Raw genomic sequence first — 21,544 nt, forward strand, 5'->3', positions numbered from 1 at the left:
TTGAAACCCCATCTCTACTAAAAATACAAAAGTTAGCCAGGCATGGTGGTGCGCGCCTGTAGTCCCAGCTACTCGGGAGGCTGAGGCAGAAGAATCACTTGAACCCAGGAGGTGGAGTTTGCAGTGAGCTGAGATCACGCCACTGCACTCCAATCTGGGCAACAGAGTGAGACTCCAACTCAAAAAAATAAATAAATAGGCTGGGCACGGTGGCTCACGCCTGTAATCCCAGCACTTTGGGAGGCCGAGGCGGGTGGATCACTTGAGGTCGGGAGTTCAAGAACAGCCTGACCAACATGAAGAAACCCCGTCTCTACTAAAAATATAAAAATTAGCCAGGGGGTTGGTGCATGCCTGTCATCCCAGCTACTTGGGAGGCTGAGGCAGGAGAATCACTTGAACCTGGGAGGCGGAGGTTGCAGTGAGCTGAGATCACGCCATTGCACTCCAGCCTGGGCAACAAGAGTGAAACTCCGTCTCAAAAAATAATAATAATAAAATAAATAAATAAATAAATAAAATAAAAATTAAAAATAAAATTTTTTAAAGAATATTTTCCTTTATTATTTATAATCTGCTTGCTGGGAGTATTTTCCTTCATTGTGAGTCTCTTGAGAGCCTTGGAAGAACTGATCTGACATTTTTATAGCTGGAAACAATCAACTGTGTTTTTATTATTGAGGCTTCATTCTCTTGACACCTAAAGTGACTTTATCTTCCTCTGTCTCATATTTTCCTCTCCCTGAATTGACATCACCACAACAGGCCTAAGTCCAATTTCTTTTCCTATATACAGGACCTTTTATCTCTAAGCCAGATGTGATTTCCCCATTGACGAAAAGGAGATAGCCTTGAATGTGTGGAGAGTAATGTGGTAAGGTGTCTCAAAGAAGAGGGAAGCCATTGCAGATAAATGCTCAGCTGATATAAAGAGTCAAAACTTCAAGGTATTGTTTGAGAAACTTTTCCCTCAGTGGCCAGTGGAGAGAACTGAGGTCCCTTCAGTCTGAGCTCCCAAAGACACCTCACCATCATCCGTCTGTGTCAGTGTGCCTATAGCTCCTTCTATAATTCTTCCAGTTTTAAGGAGGGAAGGATTAGCCTTATAGAGTTTCTAATTATAAAAGAAATACATACTGAGCATTAAAATTAAGAAAACAGAGAATCCTATTCCACATAGCAAAGGCAACAATAGGATGTAGAGACAACCCAAAGATTAGGAGAAAATACTTGCAAATCATATATTGGATAAGGGGCTAATATCCAAAATGTAAAAGGAACTCAGACATCTTAATAACAAGAATACAAATAACCGGCCGGGCACGGTGGCTCATGCCTGTAATCCCAGCACTCTGGGAGGCTGAGATGGGTGGATCACGAGGTCAGGAGATTGAGACCATCCTCGGGGTTAGGTGAAACCCCATCTCTACTAAAAAATACAAAAAATTAGCCAGGCGTAGTGGTGGGCATCTGTAGTCCCAGCTACTCGGGAGGCTGAGGCAGGAGAATGACGTGAACCCAGGAGGCGGAGCTTGCAGTGAGCCGAGATTGCCCACTGCACTCCAGCACTCCAGCCTAGGTGACAGAGTGAGACTCCGTCTCAAAAAAAAAAAAAAAAAAACAACCAAATAACCCTATTAAAAATGGGCAAAGGACTTGTATACATTTCTCAAAAGAAGACATACAAATGGCCAACACATATATGAAAAATGCTAAACATCTCTAATCATCAGATAAATGCAAATTAAAACCACAATGAGGGGCCGAGCACAGTGGCTCATGCCTGTTATCCCAGCACTTTGGGAGGCCAAGCTGGGCAGATCACGAGGTCAGGAGATCGAGACCATCCTGGCTAACACGATGAAACCCCGCCTCTAATAAAAATAAAAAAATTAACCAGTCATGGTGGTACGCACCTGTAGTCCCAGATACTTGGGAGGCTGAGGCAGGAGAATCGCTTGAACCCAGGAGGTGGAGGTTGCAGCGAGCCGAGATTGCACCACTGCACTCCAGCCTGGGCGACAGAGCGAGACTCCATCCCCCCCCAAAAAACCACAATGAGATATTACTGTGCACCTGTTAGACACCTGCTATTACAAACAAAGATGAAAGATTAGTGTTGATGAGGATGTAGAGAAAAGGAACACTGTTGAGAGCGCTGTAAATTACTACAGCCGTTTTGGAAAACAGTGTAGAGCTTCCTCAAAAAACAAAAAATAGAATTACCATATGAGCCAGCAACCCCACAAGGAATTGACATCAGTATGTCAAAGATGTCTGCACTCCCATATTCACTGTAGCATTATTCACAATAACTAAGATATGGAAACAAGCTAAGTGTCCATCAGTGGATGAATGGATGTTTTAAATGGAGGATATATATATAGTGGAATACTATTCAGCCTTAAACATGAAATTCTGTCATTTGCAACAACATGGGTAAACCTAGAGGATATTTTGTTAAGTGAAATAAGCCAGACACAGACAGACAAATACTGTATGATCTCGCTTACATGTGGAATCTAAAAAGTTGAACTCTTAGAAGTAGAGAGTAGGAGGGTGGTTACCAAAGGCTTGGGGGTGGGGATGTGGTGGATGGGGAAAGGGGAAATGCTGGTTAACAAGTACAAAGTTTCATTTAGATAGGAAGAATACATTCTGCTGTTCTTTTGCCCAACACAGTGACTATAGTTACTGTATTGTATATTTCAAATTAGCTAAAAGATAGGATTTTCTATGTTCTTACCACAAAGAAATGGTAAATATTTGAGGTGACGGATATGCTAACCAGCTTGATTTGATCATTCCATCATGTATTGATGCATAGAAATATCACATTGTACCATATAAATATATACAATTATTGTACAAATATATACATCAATATACAATTGTACATACAATACATACAATTATTGTACAAATATATACAATTATTACTTGTCAATTAAAAATTTCAAAAAAGAAATCTAAAATAACAGTTGCCCCCTATGAGCATCTCACGATAAATCCCTTTACTCTCCTCTACATACACTGAGTATTAAAAACAGCATCGGCTAGAACATTGTTGCTGTTCTGAAACCTGTCTTTCTCATTTAACACAAGTGAACATTTTTCTTTGTCAACAAGTAGTGGTAAACATCATCCATTCTAATGGCCGTATTTTTTAATAGGTGGAGTTGTATCTTCAGGGCAGATTCCTAACAGTGGAATGGCTGGGTCACAAGGGAAATATGTAGGTAGTTTTTGTACACGTTGTCAAATTTCCCACCATAAGGGTTGTGCCGGTTTGTTTTCCCACCAGCAGTATATGAGACTGCCCGATTCCCTGTACATTCTCACTCCTGTGGCTGCTCTAACAAGTTACCACAAACTTGGTAGCTTTAAACAATAGTTTACTCTCTCACATTCTGGAGGCCAGAACTCCAAAAATCTAGACATCAGCAGGGCTGGAGCGCTCCTAGAGATTTTAGGGGAGAATCCTCACTTTGCCTCTTTTTCTGGTGGCTGTAGCCATTCCTTGACCATTCCTTGACATTCCTGGCCCCATCACTGAGATTTCCACCTCCAGCGTCACATTGCTGCCTCTTCTTCCTCTGTCTGCCAGTCTCCTTGTGTCTCTTTCAAGGATGCTTGTCACTGGATTTAGGACCCACCCAGACAATCCAGGATGAACTACTCATCTCAAAATTCTTAATTTAATTTCATCTGCAAAGACCCTCTTTCCAAATTAAGTAACATTCACAGTTTCCAGAGATTAGGACATGGACATATCTTTTTGCAGGGTCATTAGTCAGCCGACTATATCCTGTCTCACCAACAGAATATGTTGTTATACTTTTAAATTTTTGTCATCTTGATAGGTTAAAAATGGTCTCAGTATTCCCCCTCTCCCCCTGCCAAGGGACAGGGTCTTGCTCTGTTGTCCAGGCTAGAGTGCAGTGGTGCAATCATAGCTCACTGTAACCTCAAACTCCTGGCCTCAAGCAATCCTTCCACCTCAGGCTCCCAAAGCACTGGGATTACAGATGTAAGCCACCTCACCTGGCCTGTTTCCATATTATTTTAATTTGTATTTCTCTTTTTACACATTTAAGGGTCCCTTTTACATATTTTTTGTGATGTGTTAATTTCTCTTACCCATCTTTTCTGTCAGGTTTTTGGGTCTTTCCCTTGACATTAAGAGGAGTTTTGTTTTGTTTCGTTGAGACAAGGTCTCACACTGATGCCCAGGCTGGAGTGCAGTGGTGCAATCACGGCTCACTACAGCCTTGTCTTCCGGGGCTCAAGTGATTCTCCCACCTCAGTCTCCCAAGTATCTGGGACTACAGGCACACAACCACACCCAGCTAATTTTTTGTATTTTTTTATTTCACCATGTTGCCCAGGCTGGTCTTGAACTCCTGAGCTCAAGCGATTGGCCCACCTTGTCCTCCCAAAGTGCTGAGATTACAAGGTGTGAGCCACTGCACCTGGCCAAGTTTTTTTTTTTTTTTTTTTTTTTTAATTGGGAATTGTTATAGACTGACTTGTTCCCCCTCCAGTTCATATGTTTAATATTATTAACTATAGTCATCATGTTATGCAATAGAACACCAGAACTTATTCCTCTCATATAACTGAAACTTTGTATACACTGATCAGCCTAACTCCTAATTTCTAGTAGTATAAGACTTAAGACATACAACCAGATATATGTAGAGAGAGTGAACAAGAGGGAATTAACAAAATAATTACATGATAAAGGGTGGGTGCTATGGCTCACACTTGTCATCCCAGCACTTTCAGAGGCTGAGAGACAGGGGGATCACTTGAGGCCAGGAATTCAAGATCAGCACAGGGAACATAGTGAGACCCCATCTCTATAATTTTTTTAAATTGTCTGGGTGTGGTGGTGGTATGCACCTATAGTCCTAGCTACTTAGGGAACTGAGGCTGAGGTGGGAGGATTGCTTGAGTCTAGGAGTTTGAGGTGGCAGTGAGCTATGATAGTGTCACTGCCACTCTAGCCTGGAGTACAGAATGAGACCCTGTCTCAAAAAAAAAAAAAAAAGGTTAAATTACAAGCTACTACTATGTACAGCAAAATGGATATAATGTTATCTATATGTATCTATATAGAGAGATAATGTTGAGCAAAGGAGGTCAGACACAAGAGTACATACTATATGATTCCACCTATATAAAGTTCAAAACCAAAGCAAACTATTCTATTATAGAGGTCAAACTAATGGTTAACTTTGAGGTATAATGATTGGGAAGAGATATGAGGGAGCCTTCTGGGATGTTGGAAAGTTTCTATGTCTTTAATGGCGGTTGCATGGGTTTTTTTTATTATTATTATTTTATTATTACTTTTTTGAGACGGAGTCTCACTCTGCCACCCAGGCTGGGGTGCAGTGGCACCATCTTGGCTCACTGCAAGCTCCACCTCCCGGGTTCACGCCATTTTCCTGCCTCAGCCTCCCGAGTAGCTGGGACTACAGGCGCCCGCCACCACGCCCGGCGAATTTTTTGTATTTTTAGTAAAGACTGGGTTTCACCATGTTAGCCAGGACGGTCTTGATCTCCTGACCTCGTGATCCGCCCACATCAGCCTCCCAAAGTGCTGGGATTACAGGCATGAGCCACCACGCCCGGCTGGGTTTATTTTTTTAAAAAGCCAGCAAGCTATAATTTTAAAATTTGTGCTTCCTCGCTCTCTCTCTCTCTCTCTCTCTGTCTGTATGTGTGTGATTTCATGTGTTCATTTCTTTTACTCGCTTTTTCTATCGGGTTTTTGGGTCTTTCCCTCGATTTTAATAATTTTTTGTTTTTGTTTTTTTTGAGGCATGGTCTCACTCCAACGCTCAGGTTGGAGTGCATTGGCACAATCATGGCTCACTACAGCCTCAACCTCCTTGGGCTCAGGTGATCCTCCCATCTCAGCCTCCGAAGTAGCTAGGACTACAGGTGCACCACCACACCCAGCTAATTTTTTGTATTTTTAGTAGATACGGGGTTTCACCATATTGCCCAGGCTGGTCTCAAACTCCTGGGCTCAAGTGTTCCACCAATCTCAGCCTCCGAAAGTGCTGGGATTACAGGGGTGAGCTATACACACTCAAAATAAATGGCATATCTGCATTTTTAAATCACATTTTTCTACCTACAAAACCAATTTTCTTTCAGTTCTGGTTTTGTTTCTGAAGCCCATATTTTATTACACTGAATGAAACCTGTGCATGGGTAATTCATTTAAATAAACACAATTTCTACTGGATTGGTGGATTTAAAAGACTAATGATGGCCAGGTGCAGTGGTTTACGCCTGTAATCCCAGCACTTTGGGAGGCCGAGGCAGATGGACCACAAGGTTAGGAGATCGAGACCATCCTAGCCAACATGGTGAAACCCCGTCTCTACTAAAAACCAAAAATTAGCCATGCGTGGTGACATGCGCCTTGTAGTCCCAGCTACTTGGGAGGCTGAGGTGGAAGAATTGCTGGAACCTGGGAGGCGGAGGTTGCAGTAAGCCGAGATCATGCCACTGCACTCTAGCCTGGCAACAGAGTGAGACTCTGTCTCAAATAATAATAATAAAAATAAAATATAATAATAATAAAAGACTAATGATACCATATAGTAGTGAATAGACATTCTCATAATATGTTGTATATTGGTGCAAACTTAATGAGGGCAATTAATATAGATGTGTAAACAGGTTTTAACTATGAAAGCCTCATTCTCAGCAAATATCTAAGACTCTATCCAAAAGATACAATTCACATGTGCACAGAAAGGCATATGCAGTAAAACATTGCATATAATGGGAGAAAGCTGGAAAGAACTTACATATACAAACAAAACAGTGCAGCCATTAAAAGATTATGACACCGTTCATAATTTAGTGACATGAAATTTGTTCACTATATTTTGTTAGAAACAAGTAGATTTCAAAACAATTGTTATATAACCCTGTTTTGAATGAAAAAGTCCTGTAAGCCTATATCCATGCACTTATTCACAAATGAGGTGAAGTGATTTGGAATAAAATGTTCAAAGTGCTTTACTTTAAGCTTTTTTAATATTCTCCAGTCTTCTGAATTAAGAGTCTACTAATTTTACAATGAGAGAAATCTGCTTTGAGAGCAGAAAAAAATAATAAAAAGAGATATGTGTATGATACATGGAATGCAATGTTGAAATGGTCTGAATTCTGGCTGAAGAGACCCCAACTTTCTTCATAAACATTCCAGAGCACTAATTCAAATACTGTCTTAAAGGTCCTAAATCTAGAATCCTAAGATTTTATACACAATGAGTTCCTCTTATCAGTTGCCTCTCATTTACCTGGGCACAGAACTGCTGTTAACCAACCTCTTCACGAACTATTGCTCCAAGAAGGAAATCACATCTGGTTTGGACATAAATTAATAGGGTAATTAATAATAAACCCTTCACATAGGCAAAGAAATGGAATTTTGGTCTGATGTGGCTATGGAGAATTGAGACCATTCCTTAATCATCAAGCAGAAAGAAGTCGAGAAAGTATTCTAAAGGATTAGGGTGATAACACTTTAGAAATAACACCGGATAGACGCCCATTTCCAACTCTAGGAATCTTAAACCAGTCCTTCAGAAAATTACCTAAGAACCCTGAAGATTCCCTAATCAATCAGGGTGAAGAAAGTAAGATGTTCCCAGAATATAGAATTTGAACTGGAAAGGGGAAAACAGATGTAAAAAGGGAGACCCAGCTGGCCGCGGTGGCTCACGCCTGTAATCCCAGCACTTTGGGAGACTGAGGCAGGCAGATCACCTGAGGTCAGGAGTTTGAGACCAGTCTGGCCAACTTGGTGAAACCCCATGTCTGCTAAAAATACAAAAATTATCTGGACATGGTGGTGGGCACCTGTAGTCCCAGCTACTCGGAAGGCTGAGGCAGGAGAATCCCTTGAACCTGGGAGGTGGAGGTTGCAGTAAGCTGAGATCGTGCCACTGCACTCCAGCCTGGGCGACAGAGCAAGACTCGATCTCAAAACAAAAAAAGGGGAGACCCAATTGGCTAGTTAAATAAATGTATGTAGGTGTTATATCACACCCCTGAATAATTCCTCTGAATGGAGGGGGTGTGTCAGTCATCTATACTCTACCCAGAAGTCAATGCCACATTCCTGAGTCTACATACCCATGAAATGATAGGAACTCATGTGCCCATAAGGTCCTAGAGGGGAATGTAAAGTTGGTCAAGACATGGGAGCTACACAGCAAGGAAAAGGTATCGCAAAGGGAAGTTAGTAGTTAAATAAATTACCACATATCCATGTAATATAATACTAAGATAGACAAATGCAAAGTTGTAGAAAATAGTTAAGGATAAGGAATATTTTCAAGATACTGTATCAGAGAAATCACTTTACAAAACAGGTTGAACAATACAATTATATCAATATGGTCATTTAAAAAGTCTGGAAAGTTAAACACCTGTTTCAGTTATCTATTGCTATATAACCACTTCAAAAGTTTATGGCTTAAAACAAAAAATAATTAGCTCATTATTTGGGGGGGTTGGCAATTTGGGCTTGGCTTGCCTGAGTGGTTCTTCTGCTGATCATATTCATGTGACAGCTGTCAGCTGTTGGCTTGGCGGAGGCTGGATGTTCCAAGATGGTCTCCCTGAAATTTCTGGCCGTTGTTGCTCACTGGACCTCTCTCTCCAAGTGATCTTTAATCCGCAAGCAAGTTGCTCTTAGCCTTCAGTCATGGTGGTCTCAGGGCAGGAAAAGGGGAAGAGAAAAAGCTGCAAGACTTCCTGTAGCTTTGTCTCAGAAGTCTCACAATATCACTTCCACCACATTTTATTGGTCAAAGCACCTCACAAGGCCCTGCCTAATAGTAACCTAATCACTGACTAGCATTTCAGGAGGAGAAAAAAATACTCCCTTTCTGGAAAACAAAATCAGAGAACAAAAATAGAAAATACAACAAAACTTCCTTGATCTTGGTTTTCAGATATGCTCAGCAATGGTTCCCTTTCCTCGGGGCTCTTAGAGAAACTCAAGGCAAGGGAGAAGGGGTAAGGAATCATGAGACATCAGACCTTTCTTGGAACCCAGATTGGCTAAATTGGAAAAAATTATTCCCACCACACGAGCTCTCATCTACCATACACATACTCAGATGGAAGTAAAAGGGAGATGGGAGTACTGCTAACCCTTCTTAGTATTCAAGGGAAAGGCCACGGTCACTGATACCCAGGACTGGGGACTTTCTCTAAATTCACATAAGTCTCCTGGGGAGACAGCTCTGGGAATGATGTGGATCACATGGAAACTGACCTCTGAGAGTTCCCAAAGGAGAGCCTCTGAGGAAGGAATCCTACTCCTAGGTTCTCCCCATCACGTCTTCCCAGAACTCTGCCTAAGGGACACTTACAACTCGAAAAGCCTCGTTCCGAAAACAGGTCTGTGCTTTTTCTGTTTGCAGATTTTATTCCACCACTCGATTATCCCTTCCCTTTTTGGTGGCCATTTCACTGCAGCTGGGGTCTATACGGCTATAAAGCGGGAGAAAAAAGGAAGCTGGGAACTCAGAGACTGCAGAGCCCAAGAAACAATCGAGTCTAAAACTGCCGCTTAGGTGGGCACTCCGCCAGGATCCTGTGTCAAACACCAGGCTGAGAACTGGGGACGGGGGTGCCCTGAGAAGACAACGCGGGCCATGCTTCGTTGCAAGATGACTCTGCTTAACATAGGCATGGATCATAGTCCTCACAGGCACATGGGGGAGATCTTCGACAGACCCCTCAGTCCCAACATTAAATACAGCACTGCAGAAATGAAGCTTCACCCCTTACACACACAACACCACAGACTTAAAGGCTCTTCCATCACACTAGGCCACAGCAGCACTGTCATGATGGAAGGTCTCAAACCCTACAGTGTCACACACCCCACATGACAGCCGACCACGGCCACCCAAAGGTTCCGCATCCGAGCAGGGACAGGAACACAATCACGCACCTGTCGCAGCCTTCTCGCCGCGCACACCGCCGCCTTGTCCCGGCGTGAAACACTCACACACGCACACGCGCATACACAAGCCCGAGCTACGGCCCTGCACACCCTGTCTGCGTCCCGGGAGCTCCGGGCTTCCTCACCGTGAGCGCCGCCCGCATCCCAGCCACTCACCATGAGAACTTGGAAGGGGAACAGGAGATCAAAGTTCGAAAACGGCCCGGGCGCCTGTGGGAAATGTAGTCCAAGGCCGGAAACGCCCGGATGTGGAGAAGGCGCGCGTAGCCGGTGGACAGCAGGAACGCGCCGCGGAGACACCTGGGAGGCATCGTCCGCGCGGGAGTGCGCATGCGCAGAAGCCCGGCCGGCGACTGAAGGTGAGGCTGGCTGGTCCTGCGGGCGCGGAGGAGGCGGGTGACTCTGTGACCCGTAAGGAAGGCTGAGGAGGGAGGCGGGAACCTGGGCTGGGGAAAGCAAGAAGGGAAGAGGAGCAACCTGGGACGAGGAGTTGGCTGGAGGAAAGTGCGAGTCCGGGCCCCAGAGAAGGCTGGGAGGGAAGCAGGAACCAGAGCGCGGGCCGGGGAGCGCCTGAAGAAGGGAACCGGTTGCCCGAGGCGGGGGGTGAGCTCCCCAGTGGCAGGAATTTCGTCTGATTTTCGTCCCCCGGCTCCTAGAGCACGGCCTGGCACACAACAGGCGCTCCGTGTGTGTGTGTGGCTTTTTGTACCTGTCCTGTGTGTCGTGTGGTAGGGGAATGTGTTATTCTGTGTGACGTTGTGGAACCGGTTGTTTATGAAAGTGATAGGGTCCCTGCGTGTCTTAAGTTTTAATTTAAATTAGGTGCGAGTCGATTTGTGTTTGAGCCTGTGTCCGACTCTGGAGAGGCGACAATGAGGGCATTGTGAGTGAAAGGTTGTTACTTTTTGTGGAAGTGTAAGTTCTGTGAAATTGTGCACGATGTGGGGGCCTATGGAATTATGACTATGTAGTGGGTGATGCAGCTGTGAATATGCCTAATTTTTAAAGTATTTGGTGTACACGACCTATGATGACTGTGAATGTGGCACACTGTGTGACTTAGGTGGAGTGCTTGAGAAACCGAGTGCTGACTAAAGTATGCATTGTTTAGATTGATTTATGAGTATTGGGCATTTTATATATGCCTGTAGAATATGACTCTGGTAATTAGACAAGTAAAATAAGTAGTGTTTTTTTTTTTTTTTTAATGGAGAGGAAGAGGCAAAATAATTTTCAGAGGATAAGATTGGGCCCATGCGGGCCGGGCGCGGTGGCTCACGCCTGTAATCCCAGCGCTTTGGAAGGCCAAGGCGGGCGGATCACGAGGTCAGGAGATCGAGACCATCCTGGTTAACACGGTGAAACCTCGTCTCTACTTAAAATACAAAAAAATTAGCCGGGCGTGGTGGCGGGCGCCTGTAGTCCCAGCTACTTGGGAGGATGAGTCAGGAGAATGGCGTGAACCCGGGAGGTGGAGCTTGCAGTGAGCTGAGATCGTGCCACTGCACTCCAGCCTTGGTGGCAGAGCAAGACTCCGTCTCAAAAAAAAAAAAAAAAAAAAAGATTGGGCCCATGCGCGGTGGCTCACGCCTGTAATCCCAGCACTTTGGGAGGCTGGGGCAGACAGATCACCTGAGGTCAGGAGTTTGACCAACATGGTGAAACCCCGTCTCTACTAAAAAATATAAAAATTAGCTGGGTATGATGGCGCATGCCTGTAGCCCCAGCTACTCGGGAGCTGAGGCAGGGGAATCGCTTGAACTCGGAGGTGGAAGTTGCAGTGAGCCAAGATCGCGCCACTGCACTCCAGCCTGGGCGGCAGAACGAGACTCCGTCCCTCCCCCTCCAAAACAGATCATTTATTGGGAAACCTGGTATTGACTGATGACTGATATGCTTAAATGAATAGAATACCACTGGGAACACAGAGAAAAAAACTTTATCTCGTAACTGCCACTCTCAAAATTCCTATTTGAGTGTGTGTGTGTGTGTGTGTATATTTTTTTTTTTTCTGGATGAATTTCTTCTGCTGGAAGCCTGAAATGTGAAAGGATACATGATTAGTTTCTTCTCTAATTCCCCAACCTTTATTTTGTTTCCTCTTTACTCCCTATAGGCAGTCTTCAGCTCTCATGGATTGGGGGCTGGGAAAGATATGAGAAGACAGAAGTCAGAGACAAGAAGAGGCTAACATGACTCATACCACTATAATTTAGTGTAAGTCATCTCTTACCTTCCAAGAGAACCTGCTGCTTGGAACCTCCAGATACACTTCCCTTCTCATGGGCATAGCCTCTTCTCCAGCTGCTGCCCCAGTGGTTCCTCTGGGCATTCAGTGGCCCACCGACTCTGGTGGGTGGGTTTTTCCAGTCAGTCCTCTTTGATAGGACCCAAGACAACCCAGACAGCCTCCACCTATGGGGTCTTTACCTAGTGCTAAGGTGGGAATTAGCCACCTCAGTCACTTTGCCCTCCCAAATCCTAGAAATATGTAAAATTTTTGCCGAGAAGTCTCTCACCACTTTGGTTCCTGGTGGCCTCAGGGTCTGAGGGACCCCTTGTGTGTTGTAAAGAAGGGAGAATCACTCACGTTTTTCTCCCTGGAAAAACACTGTTCTAAAAATAACAGTCTCTTAAAAATACATTCTCCTCTCTCAGCCTCTCCACCGTCTTTAAAGGAGGAGTATAATGATAGCAAAATTTTACACTCAACAGCTGTATAAGATCCTGTTCTTGAATGAAGTTCTCTTAGAATTTTGTTTCATTCACTATCTTTGGGATATCAGCTGAGGCTGAGGCAGAAAGATTTCTAAGTTTTCATCCTATTAAAAATGAACAGTGATTACAATTAGAAAACTCAGGGTTGTTGGAAAAAACATTAACAAATAAATAGGGTGTGTGTGTGTATGTGGAAAGTATGGGGAAGAATTTATAGTGGTCATCAAAAATAAGAGACACAAAGGAAGTGACTTTACTAATTACATGATATGTTATTAAAGAGCACATTTTAAAATAAGACTTTTGGTGGGGCTTGGTGGCTCATACCTGTAATCCCAGCATTTTGGGAGGCTGAGGTGTGTGCACTGCTTGAGTCCAGGAGTTCAAGACCAGCCTGGGCAACTTAGTGAAACCCTGTCTCTACAAAAATACAAAAATTAGCCAGGCGTAGTGGCACGCCCCTGTGGCTAGCTACTCAGGAGACTGAGGTGGGAGGATCACCTGAGCCCAGGGAGGTCGAGGCTGCAGTGAGCCGTGATCACACCACTGCACTTCAGCCTGGGCAACAGAGTGAGACCTTGTTTCAAAACAAAGCAAAAGAAACTATAAAACTCTTAGGAAAAAACACATAGGCATACATCTTAATGATCTTAAATTTGGCATGCATTCTTTTGGAGTTTCTTTCATGGTGATTGAAATGTTCTAAAATTAGATTGTGTATGATTGTTCATTATGATGGTTTGTGAATATACCAAAAACCATTGAATCGTATACTTTAGATGGATGAATTTTATGGTGTGTAAATTATATCTCAATGCTGTCATTTAAAAAATCTTGACTAGGCCACCTCTGCAACGTGTAACACTGAGCAAGCCATGAGTATCTCCTGTGTTAGTCATGTTAGTCAATTTCAGGTATAATAGGACCTACCTCACTCAGGGTTTTTGTGAGGGTCATTGGATCTACATCACAGGGAATTATTTTGGAAAGTGTAAAGAAATAATTGAATTCCAAATATCCAAGAGAAGGAAACTGGTTGAATTAACCAAGTACAGTGCCACTGAGGAGTATTATGCAGCCATGAAAAGGGATCGGTTGCATGGATTTATGAAGGGCCTCCAGGATACTTTGGATTTTTTTGTTTTCTTGTTTTGTTTGTTTGTTTCTGAGACAAGGTCTCACTCCATTGCCCAGGCTGGAGTGCAGTGGCTTGATCATGGCTCACTGCAGCCTCGATCTCCCTGGGCTCAGGTGATCCTCCCACCTCAGCCTCCCAAGTAGCTGGGACTACAGGCATGTACAACCATACCTGGCTAATTTTATTTTATTTTATTTTTGTACAGTTGGAGGTCTTGCTATGTTTCCTAGGCTGGTTTTGAACTCCTAGGCTCAGGTGATCTGCCCACCTTGGCCTCCTCAGGTGCTGGGATTATAGGCGTGAGCCACCTTGCCTGGCCTCCAGGATACTTTGTTAGTGACAAGAGCAACAGAATGTTATATACTATCTTTTATCTAAGTTTTCAGCTTATCCTTTCATTACTTTAATATAAGCAAATGTATATATTTGCATTTTTTTAAACTCATGTCACCACCATCACCCAAATTTAAAATGAAAACAAACACAGAACACTTCTAGCCCCCGTCCAATCACCCTGGCACAGAAGTAACCTCTGTTGTAATTTCATCTCACATAAAAGGAGTCATGCAGAATGTAGCCTTTTGAGTCTGGCTTCATTCAGTAAGGATATTGCAATCAGTAAGCTGTAGCTGGGACTACAAGTACATGCCATCATGCTGGCTAATTTGTGTATTTTTATTTTGTAGAGACAGAGTCTCACTATGTTGCCTAGGCTGGTCTCGAACTCCTGAGCTCATGCAATCCTCCTGCCTTGTCCTCCCAAAGTGCTGGGATTACAGGCATGAGCTCAATTCAGTTGCATGTTGCAATTCACTCATATTATTGCATGTATCATTGCTTCATTCTTCTTAGTACAAAGTAGTATTCCATTGTCTGGATGGATCACAGTTAGTTTGTCTGTGTATCCATTGATGCACACTTGGGTTGTTTCCAATTCTGAGGTGGTTATGAATAAAACTGCTACGAACATTCACATTCGGGTCTTTTTGTAGATACATGTTATTGTTTGTCATGGATAGATACTCAGGAGTGGTATTGATGGGTCGTTTAAACAATTACTTTAAAACGGTATCTTTACATGGAATAGTTTTGCCTCTTGATTGTGGTGGTGGTGACACAAATCTAAATGTGTGATAAAATGGTAAAAACACGCACATAATGAACACATGGAAAACTACTGATATCTGAAAGAAGTTGGCACATTGTCTAATGACAATTTTCTGATTTTTTATTTTTATTTTTTAGAGACAGAGTCTTGCTCTGTTGTCCAGGTTGAAGTACAGTGGCACAGTCATAGTTCATTGTAGCCTCAAACTCCTGGGCCTAAGTGACCCTCCTGCCTCAGCCTCCTGAGTAGCTGGGACTACAGGTACACGCCACCATGCTGGCTAATTTGTGTATTTTTATTTTGTATAGACAGAGTCTCACTATGTTTCCCAGGCTGGTCTCAAACTCCTAAGCTCACGCGATCTTCCTGCCTTGTCCTCCGAAAGTGCTGGGATTACAGGCATGAGCTACCTACTATGCCCAGCCAGTTTTCTGATTTTGACCATATGCTATGGTTATGGAAGATGTGCCCATTGTGGAGAAGCTGGGTGAAAGGTAAATGAGACCTCTCTGCACTATTTTTGCAAGCTTCTGTGGATCTATAATCATTTCAAAATAAAAAAAATAAATTTTAAAAAGAGCCTGCTGCAAGACTGAGAAGTGCCTATGGTGTCTGATTCCCTGTCGTTGGGCATGAATTCTGTTTCCTACTCTGGGCCCTTTTGGACAAAGCCATGCAGAATATCTTATCCCATACCTGCCCCTGTGAGCCACTTACCCTTTCTCAAAGTTTTCAGCAACCCTGAGAGTAGGCAGTATGCGATGGTTCACACCTATAATCCCAGCACTTTGGGTGGCCAAGGCAGGAAGATTGCTTGAGCCCAGGAGTTGGAGACTAGCCTGAGCAACATAGTAAGACCCCATTTCTACCAAAAAAAAAAAAATTAGCCGGTCTTGATGGCGTGCCCCTGTAGTCCCAGCTACCCAGGAGGCTGAGATAGGAGGATCACTTGAGCCCAGTGAGGCCGACACTGCAGTGAGCAGTGATAGGCCACTGCACTCCATCCTGGGCAACAGAGTGAGACCCTGTCTCAAAAACAAAAAAATTAAAATTAAAAAATAATTAGCTGGATGTGGGTGGTACATGCCTATGGTCCCTGCTATGCAAGAGGGAGAATTGCTTGAGCTGAAGAAGTCGAGGCTGCAGTGAGCCATGATCATGCCACTGCATTCTAGCCTAGGCAAAGAGTGAGACCCTGTCTCAAAAATAAAATAAAAATAAGACTTGAATAAAAGGACAGGAAGACACAACATGATAAAATGTCAAAACTTCCTTACCTTTCATGGATTTCCATTAAAATTTTAATAAAAATGTTTGAACTTGCTAGCATTGTTAGGAGAAAATAAACACCAGAAATTCTGAGAGAGAAAAACTGTCAAGGAAGTAGCCCTAGTAGATACTAAACTGTTTTAAAACTGATAACTGTAAGGTGATCCTGGCAATTAAATGAACAGTTCAGTGGAAATAAATATAAAGCCTAGCTCTACTTAGATATATGAAGGAAATAAAATATGTGATAAAGATGGCAGTTTTGATGAGTGAAGGAAATACAGATTCTGGAGTACTTTGTGATACCAAACTAGATGGCCAAATAATTTTTAAAATTGTATTTTTACGTAGAAAAAAAACAGTCAAATGAGAAACTATAAAAAATTATTTGGGTCCGGGCACAATGGCTCATGCCTGTAATCATATATAGGAGGAGCACATGAGGCCAGGAGTTTGAGACCAGCCTGAGCAACATTGCAAGCAAGACCCCATCTCAAAAAATAATAATAATTTTAAAAATTAGCCAGGCGTGGTGGTGTGTGCCTTTCGTCCTAGCTGCTTGGGAGGCTGAGACAGAATCGCTTGAGCTCAGGAGTTTGAGGTTGCAGTGAGCTAGAATAGTACCACTGTACTCCAGCCTGGATGGCAGAGTATGACCCTGTCTCTAAAAAAGAAAAATTATTTAGAACTCCTACCACAAAAATAAAGGATTAATTTCCTTCCTTTAAAGAAGTCTAACAACAATTCAGAAAATAAAAATAATAGAAAATGAAATAAATGATGAGACCACAAATAAGAAGCTAAAAGCGTTCTTTAAACTTACGAAAAGAAGCTTCTTGTTCATGGTAAGAAAACTAGAAACTAGAACCACAATTTACATGTGTTAGATAGACAAGCATAAAAAAATTTGTATCAGTAGTATTCCTCGGTGTGGAATGACAGGTATTCTCATATATTGCTGGCAGTACTATAAATGGTACAGCCTTAACGGAGAGCAGCTTGGAAGTAGTTAATAACAGTAGGCTGACTGGGAGAGAAAAGGTAGTGCTTGAGGGGAGAGGAGCTTGCCCAAAATCCATCCTGCTACCCCAAAACCCTGTATCTCTGGCCTTGGGGATAAAACAGGATTTGCCTAGCTGGTTCTCCCATCTATATTTATGTGGCATGTTCAGAGTGGACAAGGATCAATACAAGGGAAATGGAGGCAATTTTAATAGAATTATAAGAGCTGTGAGGCACATGTGGTCTCATGTGGCTTTTTTTTGTCTCGGCTTTGCCTCCTTAGGAACTGCCTCTTTTCTAAAGAGGACTCCAAAGGAAGGACTGGTCATCTCTTTCATATCTCAAAACCATGGCTCAGGTAAGGCGATGGTTTCTCTCTCCTTTCTGAAAGTCTTTTTTTTTTTTTTTTTTTTTTAAGGATATTTGGGCATATGTCGGTCTTGTCCTACATCCTCCTACCTATCTTTCCCTTCAGAAAACTGGTCCTCCCTTCTTCCCATATTGGTCAGATAAGACTTCTACCTTCCACAAATGCTCCCAATTTTAAACAATGTTCACACATTAAGTGGATATATCAGGCCAGGCATGGTGGCTCACACCTGTAATCCCAGCACTTTGGGAGTCTGAGGCAGAAGAATTGCTTGAGTCCAGGAGTTCAAGACCAGCCAGCCTGGGCAACATAGAGAGATCCTTGTCTCCACCAGAAATTAAAAAAAAAAAAAAAAAAAAAAAAATAGGCCAGACGCGGTGGCTCACGCCTATAATCCCAGGACTTTGGGAGGCCGAGGTGGGCAGATCACCTGAGGTCAGAAGTTTGAGACCAGCCTGGCCAACATGGTGAAATGCTGTCTCTACTAAAAATATAAAAATTAGCTGGGCTTGGTGGCAGGTGCCTGTAATCCTAGCCAGTTGGGAGGCTGAGGCAAGAGAATTGCTTGAATCCAGGAGGCAGAGGTTGCAGTGAGTGAAGATTACGCTGCTGCACTCCAGCATGGGTGTCAGAGTGAGACTATCTCAAAAAAAGAAAAGAATTAGCCCAGTGCAGGTGCAGTGGTATGCGCCTGTGGTCCCAGTTATTTGGGAGGTTTAGGTGGGAGGATGGCTTAAGCCCAGAGGTCAGGTCTACAATGAGCCATGATGTCACTGCACTTCAGCCTGAGTGACAGAACAGGACTCTCTTTATTTAAAAAAAAAAAAATAGTGGGTATACCATTCACTATCTCCTCTCTCAGTCTTCTTCCAGAAGCTATGCAGGGACAAAAATGCATTTCCTTGAACTAAATGAAAATGTATTACTGAATGAACCTGTCTTGTGTAGATTAAAAAAATATATAAGGCTGTATTACATCCACAGACTGGAGTCAAAATGGTAGTGAAATTGACAATTTATATAGAATTAGTAAGTAGCAAGAAGTCTTGTGTTGAGGCTTTGAGGATGGAAGCGTGATTGGCAACTTGTACAAAGAACTGAGAATCTTGCGTTTCTTCTCTACCTTTAGTTTTGTTCACAGCTGCTAACAATTTCTAAAAATCTGTGGCCTTCTAATAACACCTTCTTAGTATATTAATTGTATTGTAGATTTATTTCTATTTTCACATTTCTTCCAATTTTATGTTTGGATGTAGAAGTAAATATATTTGTATAGACTGCCATACTAAACTAGAAGTATAACTCTTAAAATATTCTGCTTCTGGTTTCAAAGACACTACTCTTTCTTGTTTTACTCTGAACATTTATCTTTGTATCTGGACCTCTTAAATACTGGTGTTCTCCAGATTCTGTATTGGTTCTCTTCTATTTACACTCTCCTGTTCACTACCTACCACTATTATTCTAACGATGCTCAAGTAATTTTAATTCTAAACCTCTGTCTTTTTTGATGTATTGTCAAAACTATATATCCAGCCTCCAGCTAGATATCACCACCTACGTGTTCCTCAGATCCTTCATGCACATGCCTGAGATTCACTTCATTGTCTCCTTCTGCCCATCCTATCCTTTTGTTTTTTTCCAATCTGGTTAGGGCCCCAACCCCTACCCACCTGCTAATACAGCCAACATGAGTTAAAAGTCTCCCATTCACTGCAAAACCATTGAGTGGTAAATTCTGTTCCTCTTACCACAGTTCCCTCCATCCTCCACTGATACCGTCTTTATTTGGGTTCCTCTCTCATAGTGGTCACTTGTCTTCCCATTTAACATTTTCACTTATTTTCCACTTCTCCAAGGGCTCACCCCTGTGCTTGCTTACATATTTTTGTTTTCTGTGCTTTTGTGTTTAACTTTTTATTATGGTAAAATATACATAACAGAGAGCTTACCGTTTTAACCGTTTTTAAGTGTATAATTCAAAGCCATTAAGTACGCTCACAAGTTGTGTAACTGTCACCACTATCTATTTCCGGAACTTTTTCTTCATTTCACGTAGAAATTCTGTACCAATAACACTAAACAGTTACTCCCAATTTTATTCTTTATAGCATCAGATGGAAAGTGCCTTAGAGGAATGTATACAGACATTTCATTAGGAGACAAGAAAATGTTAAAATGCTTATAACAGTTTAAATACAAGAATAATAATCATTAATGCTAATAGAGTTTTCCAGTTGATGAACATGATGCACATCTCCTTTTATTTAGATCTTCCTTAAATTCTCCCAGTAATGTTGCTTTCAGTGTACCAGTCTTGTAAATGTTTTTTTATCCTTGGATTTTTTTTAATGCTGCTGTAAATGGTGTTCATTTTTATTTAAATTTCCCACTGTTTATTGCTAGTACGTGAAAATGCAATTGATTTTTTTATCTTGACCTGCAACCTTTCAAAACTCTCTTATTCTAGTAATTTTTTTTTTTTTGGTAGATTCTTAGAATTTTCTACATGGACAATCCTGTCATATGTGAATAATGACTGTTTTCTTTTTTTCTAATCTATAGTCTCTTCATTTCTGTCTTTCCTTACTACATTGTCTAGAACCTTCAGTACAATGTTGAGTAGAAGTTCTAAGAACAGACATTCTTGTCTTGTGCCCAACTTAGGCGAAAGTTATTTATTGTTTTTCATTAAGTTTGATATTAGCTATAGGATTAGGATTTTTTTTTCTTTTTTTTTTTCCTTGAGACAGAGTCTTGCCCTGTCGTCCAGGCTGGAGTGCAGTGGTGGATCTCGGCTCACTGCAACCTCTGCCTCCCAGGTTCAAGTGATTCTGGTGCGTCAGCCTCCCACGTAGCTGGGATTACAGGCATGCATCACCATGCTGGCCTAATTTTTGTATTTTTAGTAGAGACGGTGTTTCACCATATTGGCGAGGCTTGTCTTGAACTCTGGCCTCAAGTGTTCTGCCCGCCTTGGCTTCCCCAAGTATTGGGATTACAGGCGTGAGCCACCATGTCCAGCTGGAATTTCTTTTTAAATGATTGAAGACATTCCAGTTTGCTGATAGTTTTTATCATGACTGAGTGTTAAATTTTCTCAAAAGTTTTTCTGGGCCAGGTGTGGTGGCTCATGCCTGTAATCCCAGCACTTTGGGAGGCCAGGGCAGGTGAATCACTTGAGCCAGGAGTTCAAGACTGGCCTGGGCAACATACAAAAATACAAAAAAAAATTATCTGGATGTGGTGGTGGGCGCCTGTAATCCTAGCTGCTCGGGAGGCTGAGACAGGAGAATCGCTTGAACCCAGGAGGCGGAGGTTGCAGTGAGCCAAGATCGTGCCACTGCACTCCAGCCTGGGCAACAAAGAGTGAAACTCTGTCTCAAAACAAAACAAAAAACAAAAAAAGTGTTTCTTCATCTATTGGTTTTTCACATTATATGGCTTTTTTCTTTTTTTAATATTACTATAATGAATTATATTGATTGATTTTTGAAATATTAAATTTAGTTGTCCTGGGATAAACTCCACTTGGTCATGATATAATACTTTTGTATATATTGCTTTATATATTAAATATGATGAATTTGCTAATATGTTGTTACTGATTTTTCTTATCTGTGGTTCGTTTTTCTGTTTGGTGTCAGGGTAATGCTATCTCATAAATGAATTGGGATGTATTCTCTCCTCACTATTTTCTGAAAGAATTTATATAGAATTGGTATTGTTTCTTCTTAAACGTTTGTTAGAATTCATTGTGAAGCCATCTATCTGACTTGGAGATTTCTTTGTGGAAAGATGTTTAACCAGTAGTTCAATTTTGGTGATAGAATGAAGACGGTTCAGGTTATCAGTTTTTCTTTTAATTCAATGAGCTTTTGTAGTTTGTGACTGTCTAGGAATTTGTTCAGTTCATCTAAGTTG

The 21,544-nt window shown here is 42.2% G+C and overlaps 1 protein-coding gene across 10 annotated transcripts in view; it reads left to right on the forward strand.

Annotated features, from left to right (window-relative positions):
• Positions 1–21,544, forward strand: part of ZNF567 (zinc finger protein 567) — a 47,298-nt gene that overhangs the window by 10,514 nt on the left and 15,240 nt on the right. Inside the window, exons 1-4 of one of the 10 annotated variants that reach the window (XM_063657595.1) lie at positions 10,263–10,374; positions 12,132–12,232; positions 15,288–15,473; positions 17,534–17,608. In XM_063657595.1, coding sequence (XP_063513665.1) covers positions 17,600–17,608 — 9 coding nt within the window. In that variant the 5' untranslated portion in view covers positions 10,263–10,374; positions 12,132–12,232; positions 15,288–15,473; positions 17,534–17,599. Of the gene's footprint in view, positions 1–9,467; positions 10,619–10,685; positions 10,707–12,131; positions 12,233–15,287; positions 15,474–17,533; positions 17,609–21,544 lie in introns of those variants that run through there. The other 9 variants (XM_063657599.1, XM_054462379.2, XM_054462381.2 and 6 more) reach the window with 9 other exon arrangements.

This window comes from Pongo pygmaeus, chromosome 20 (assembly GCF_028885625.2).
Source record: "Pongo pygmaeus isolate AG05252 chromosome 20, NHGRI_mPonPyg2-v2.0_pri, whole genome shotgun sequence".
Taxonomy (NCBI): Eukaryota; Metazoa; Chordata; class Mammalia; order Primates; family Hominidae; genus Pongo; species Pongo pygmaeus.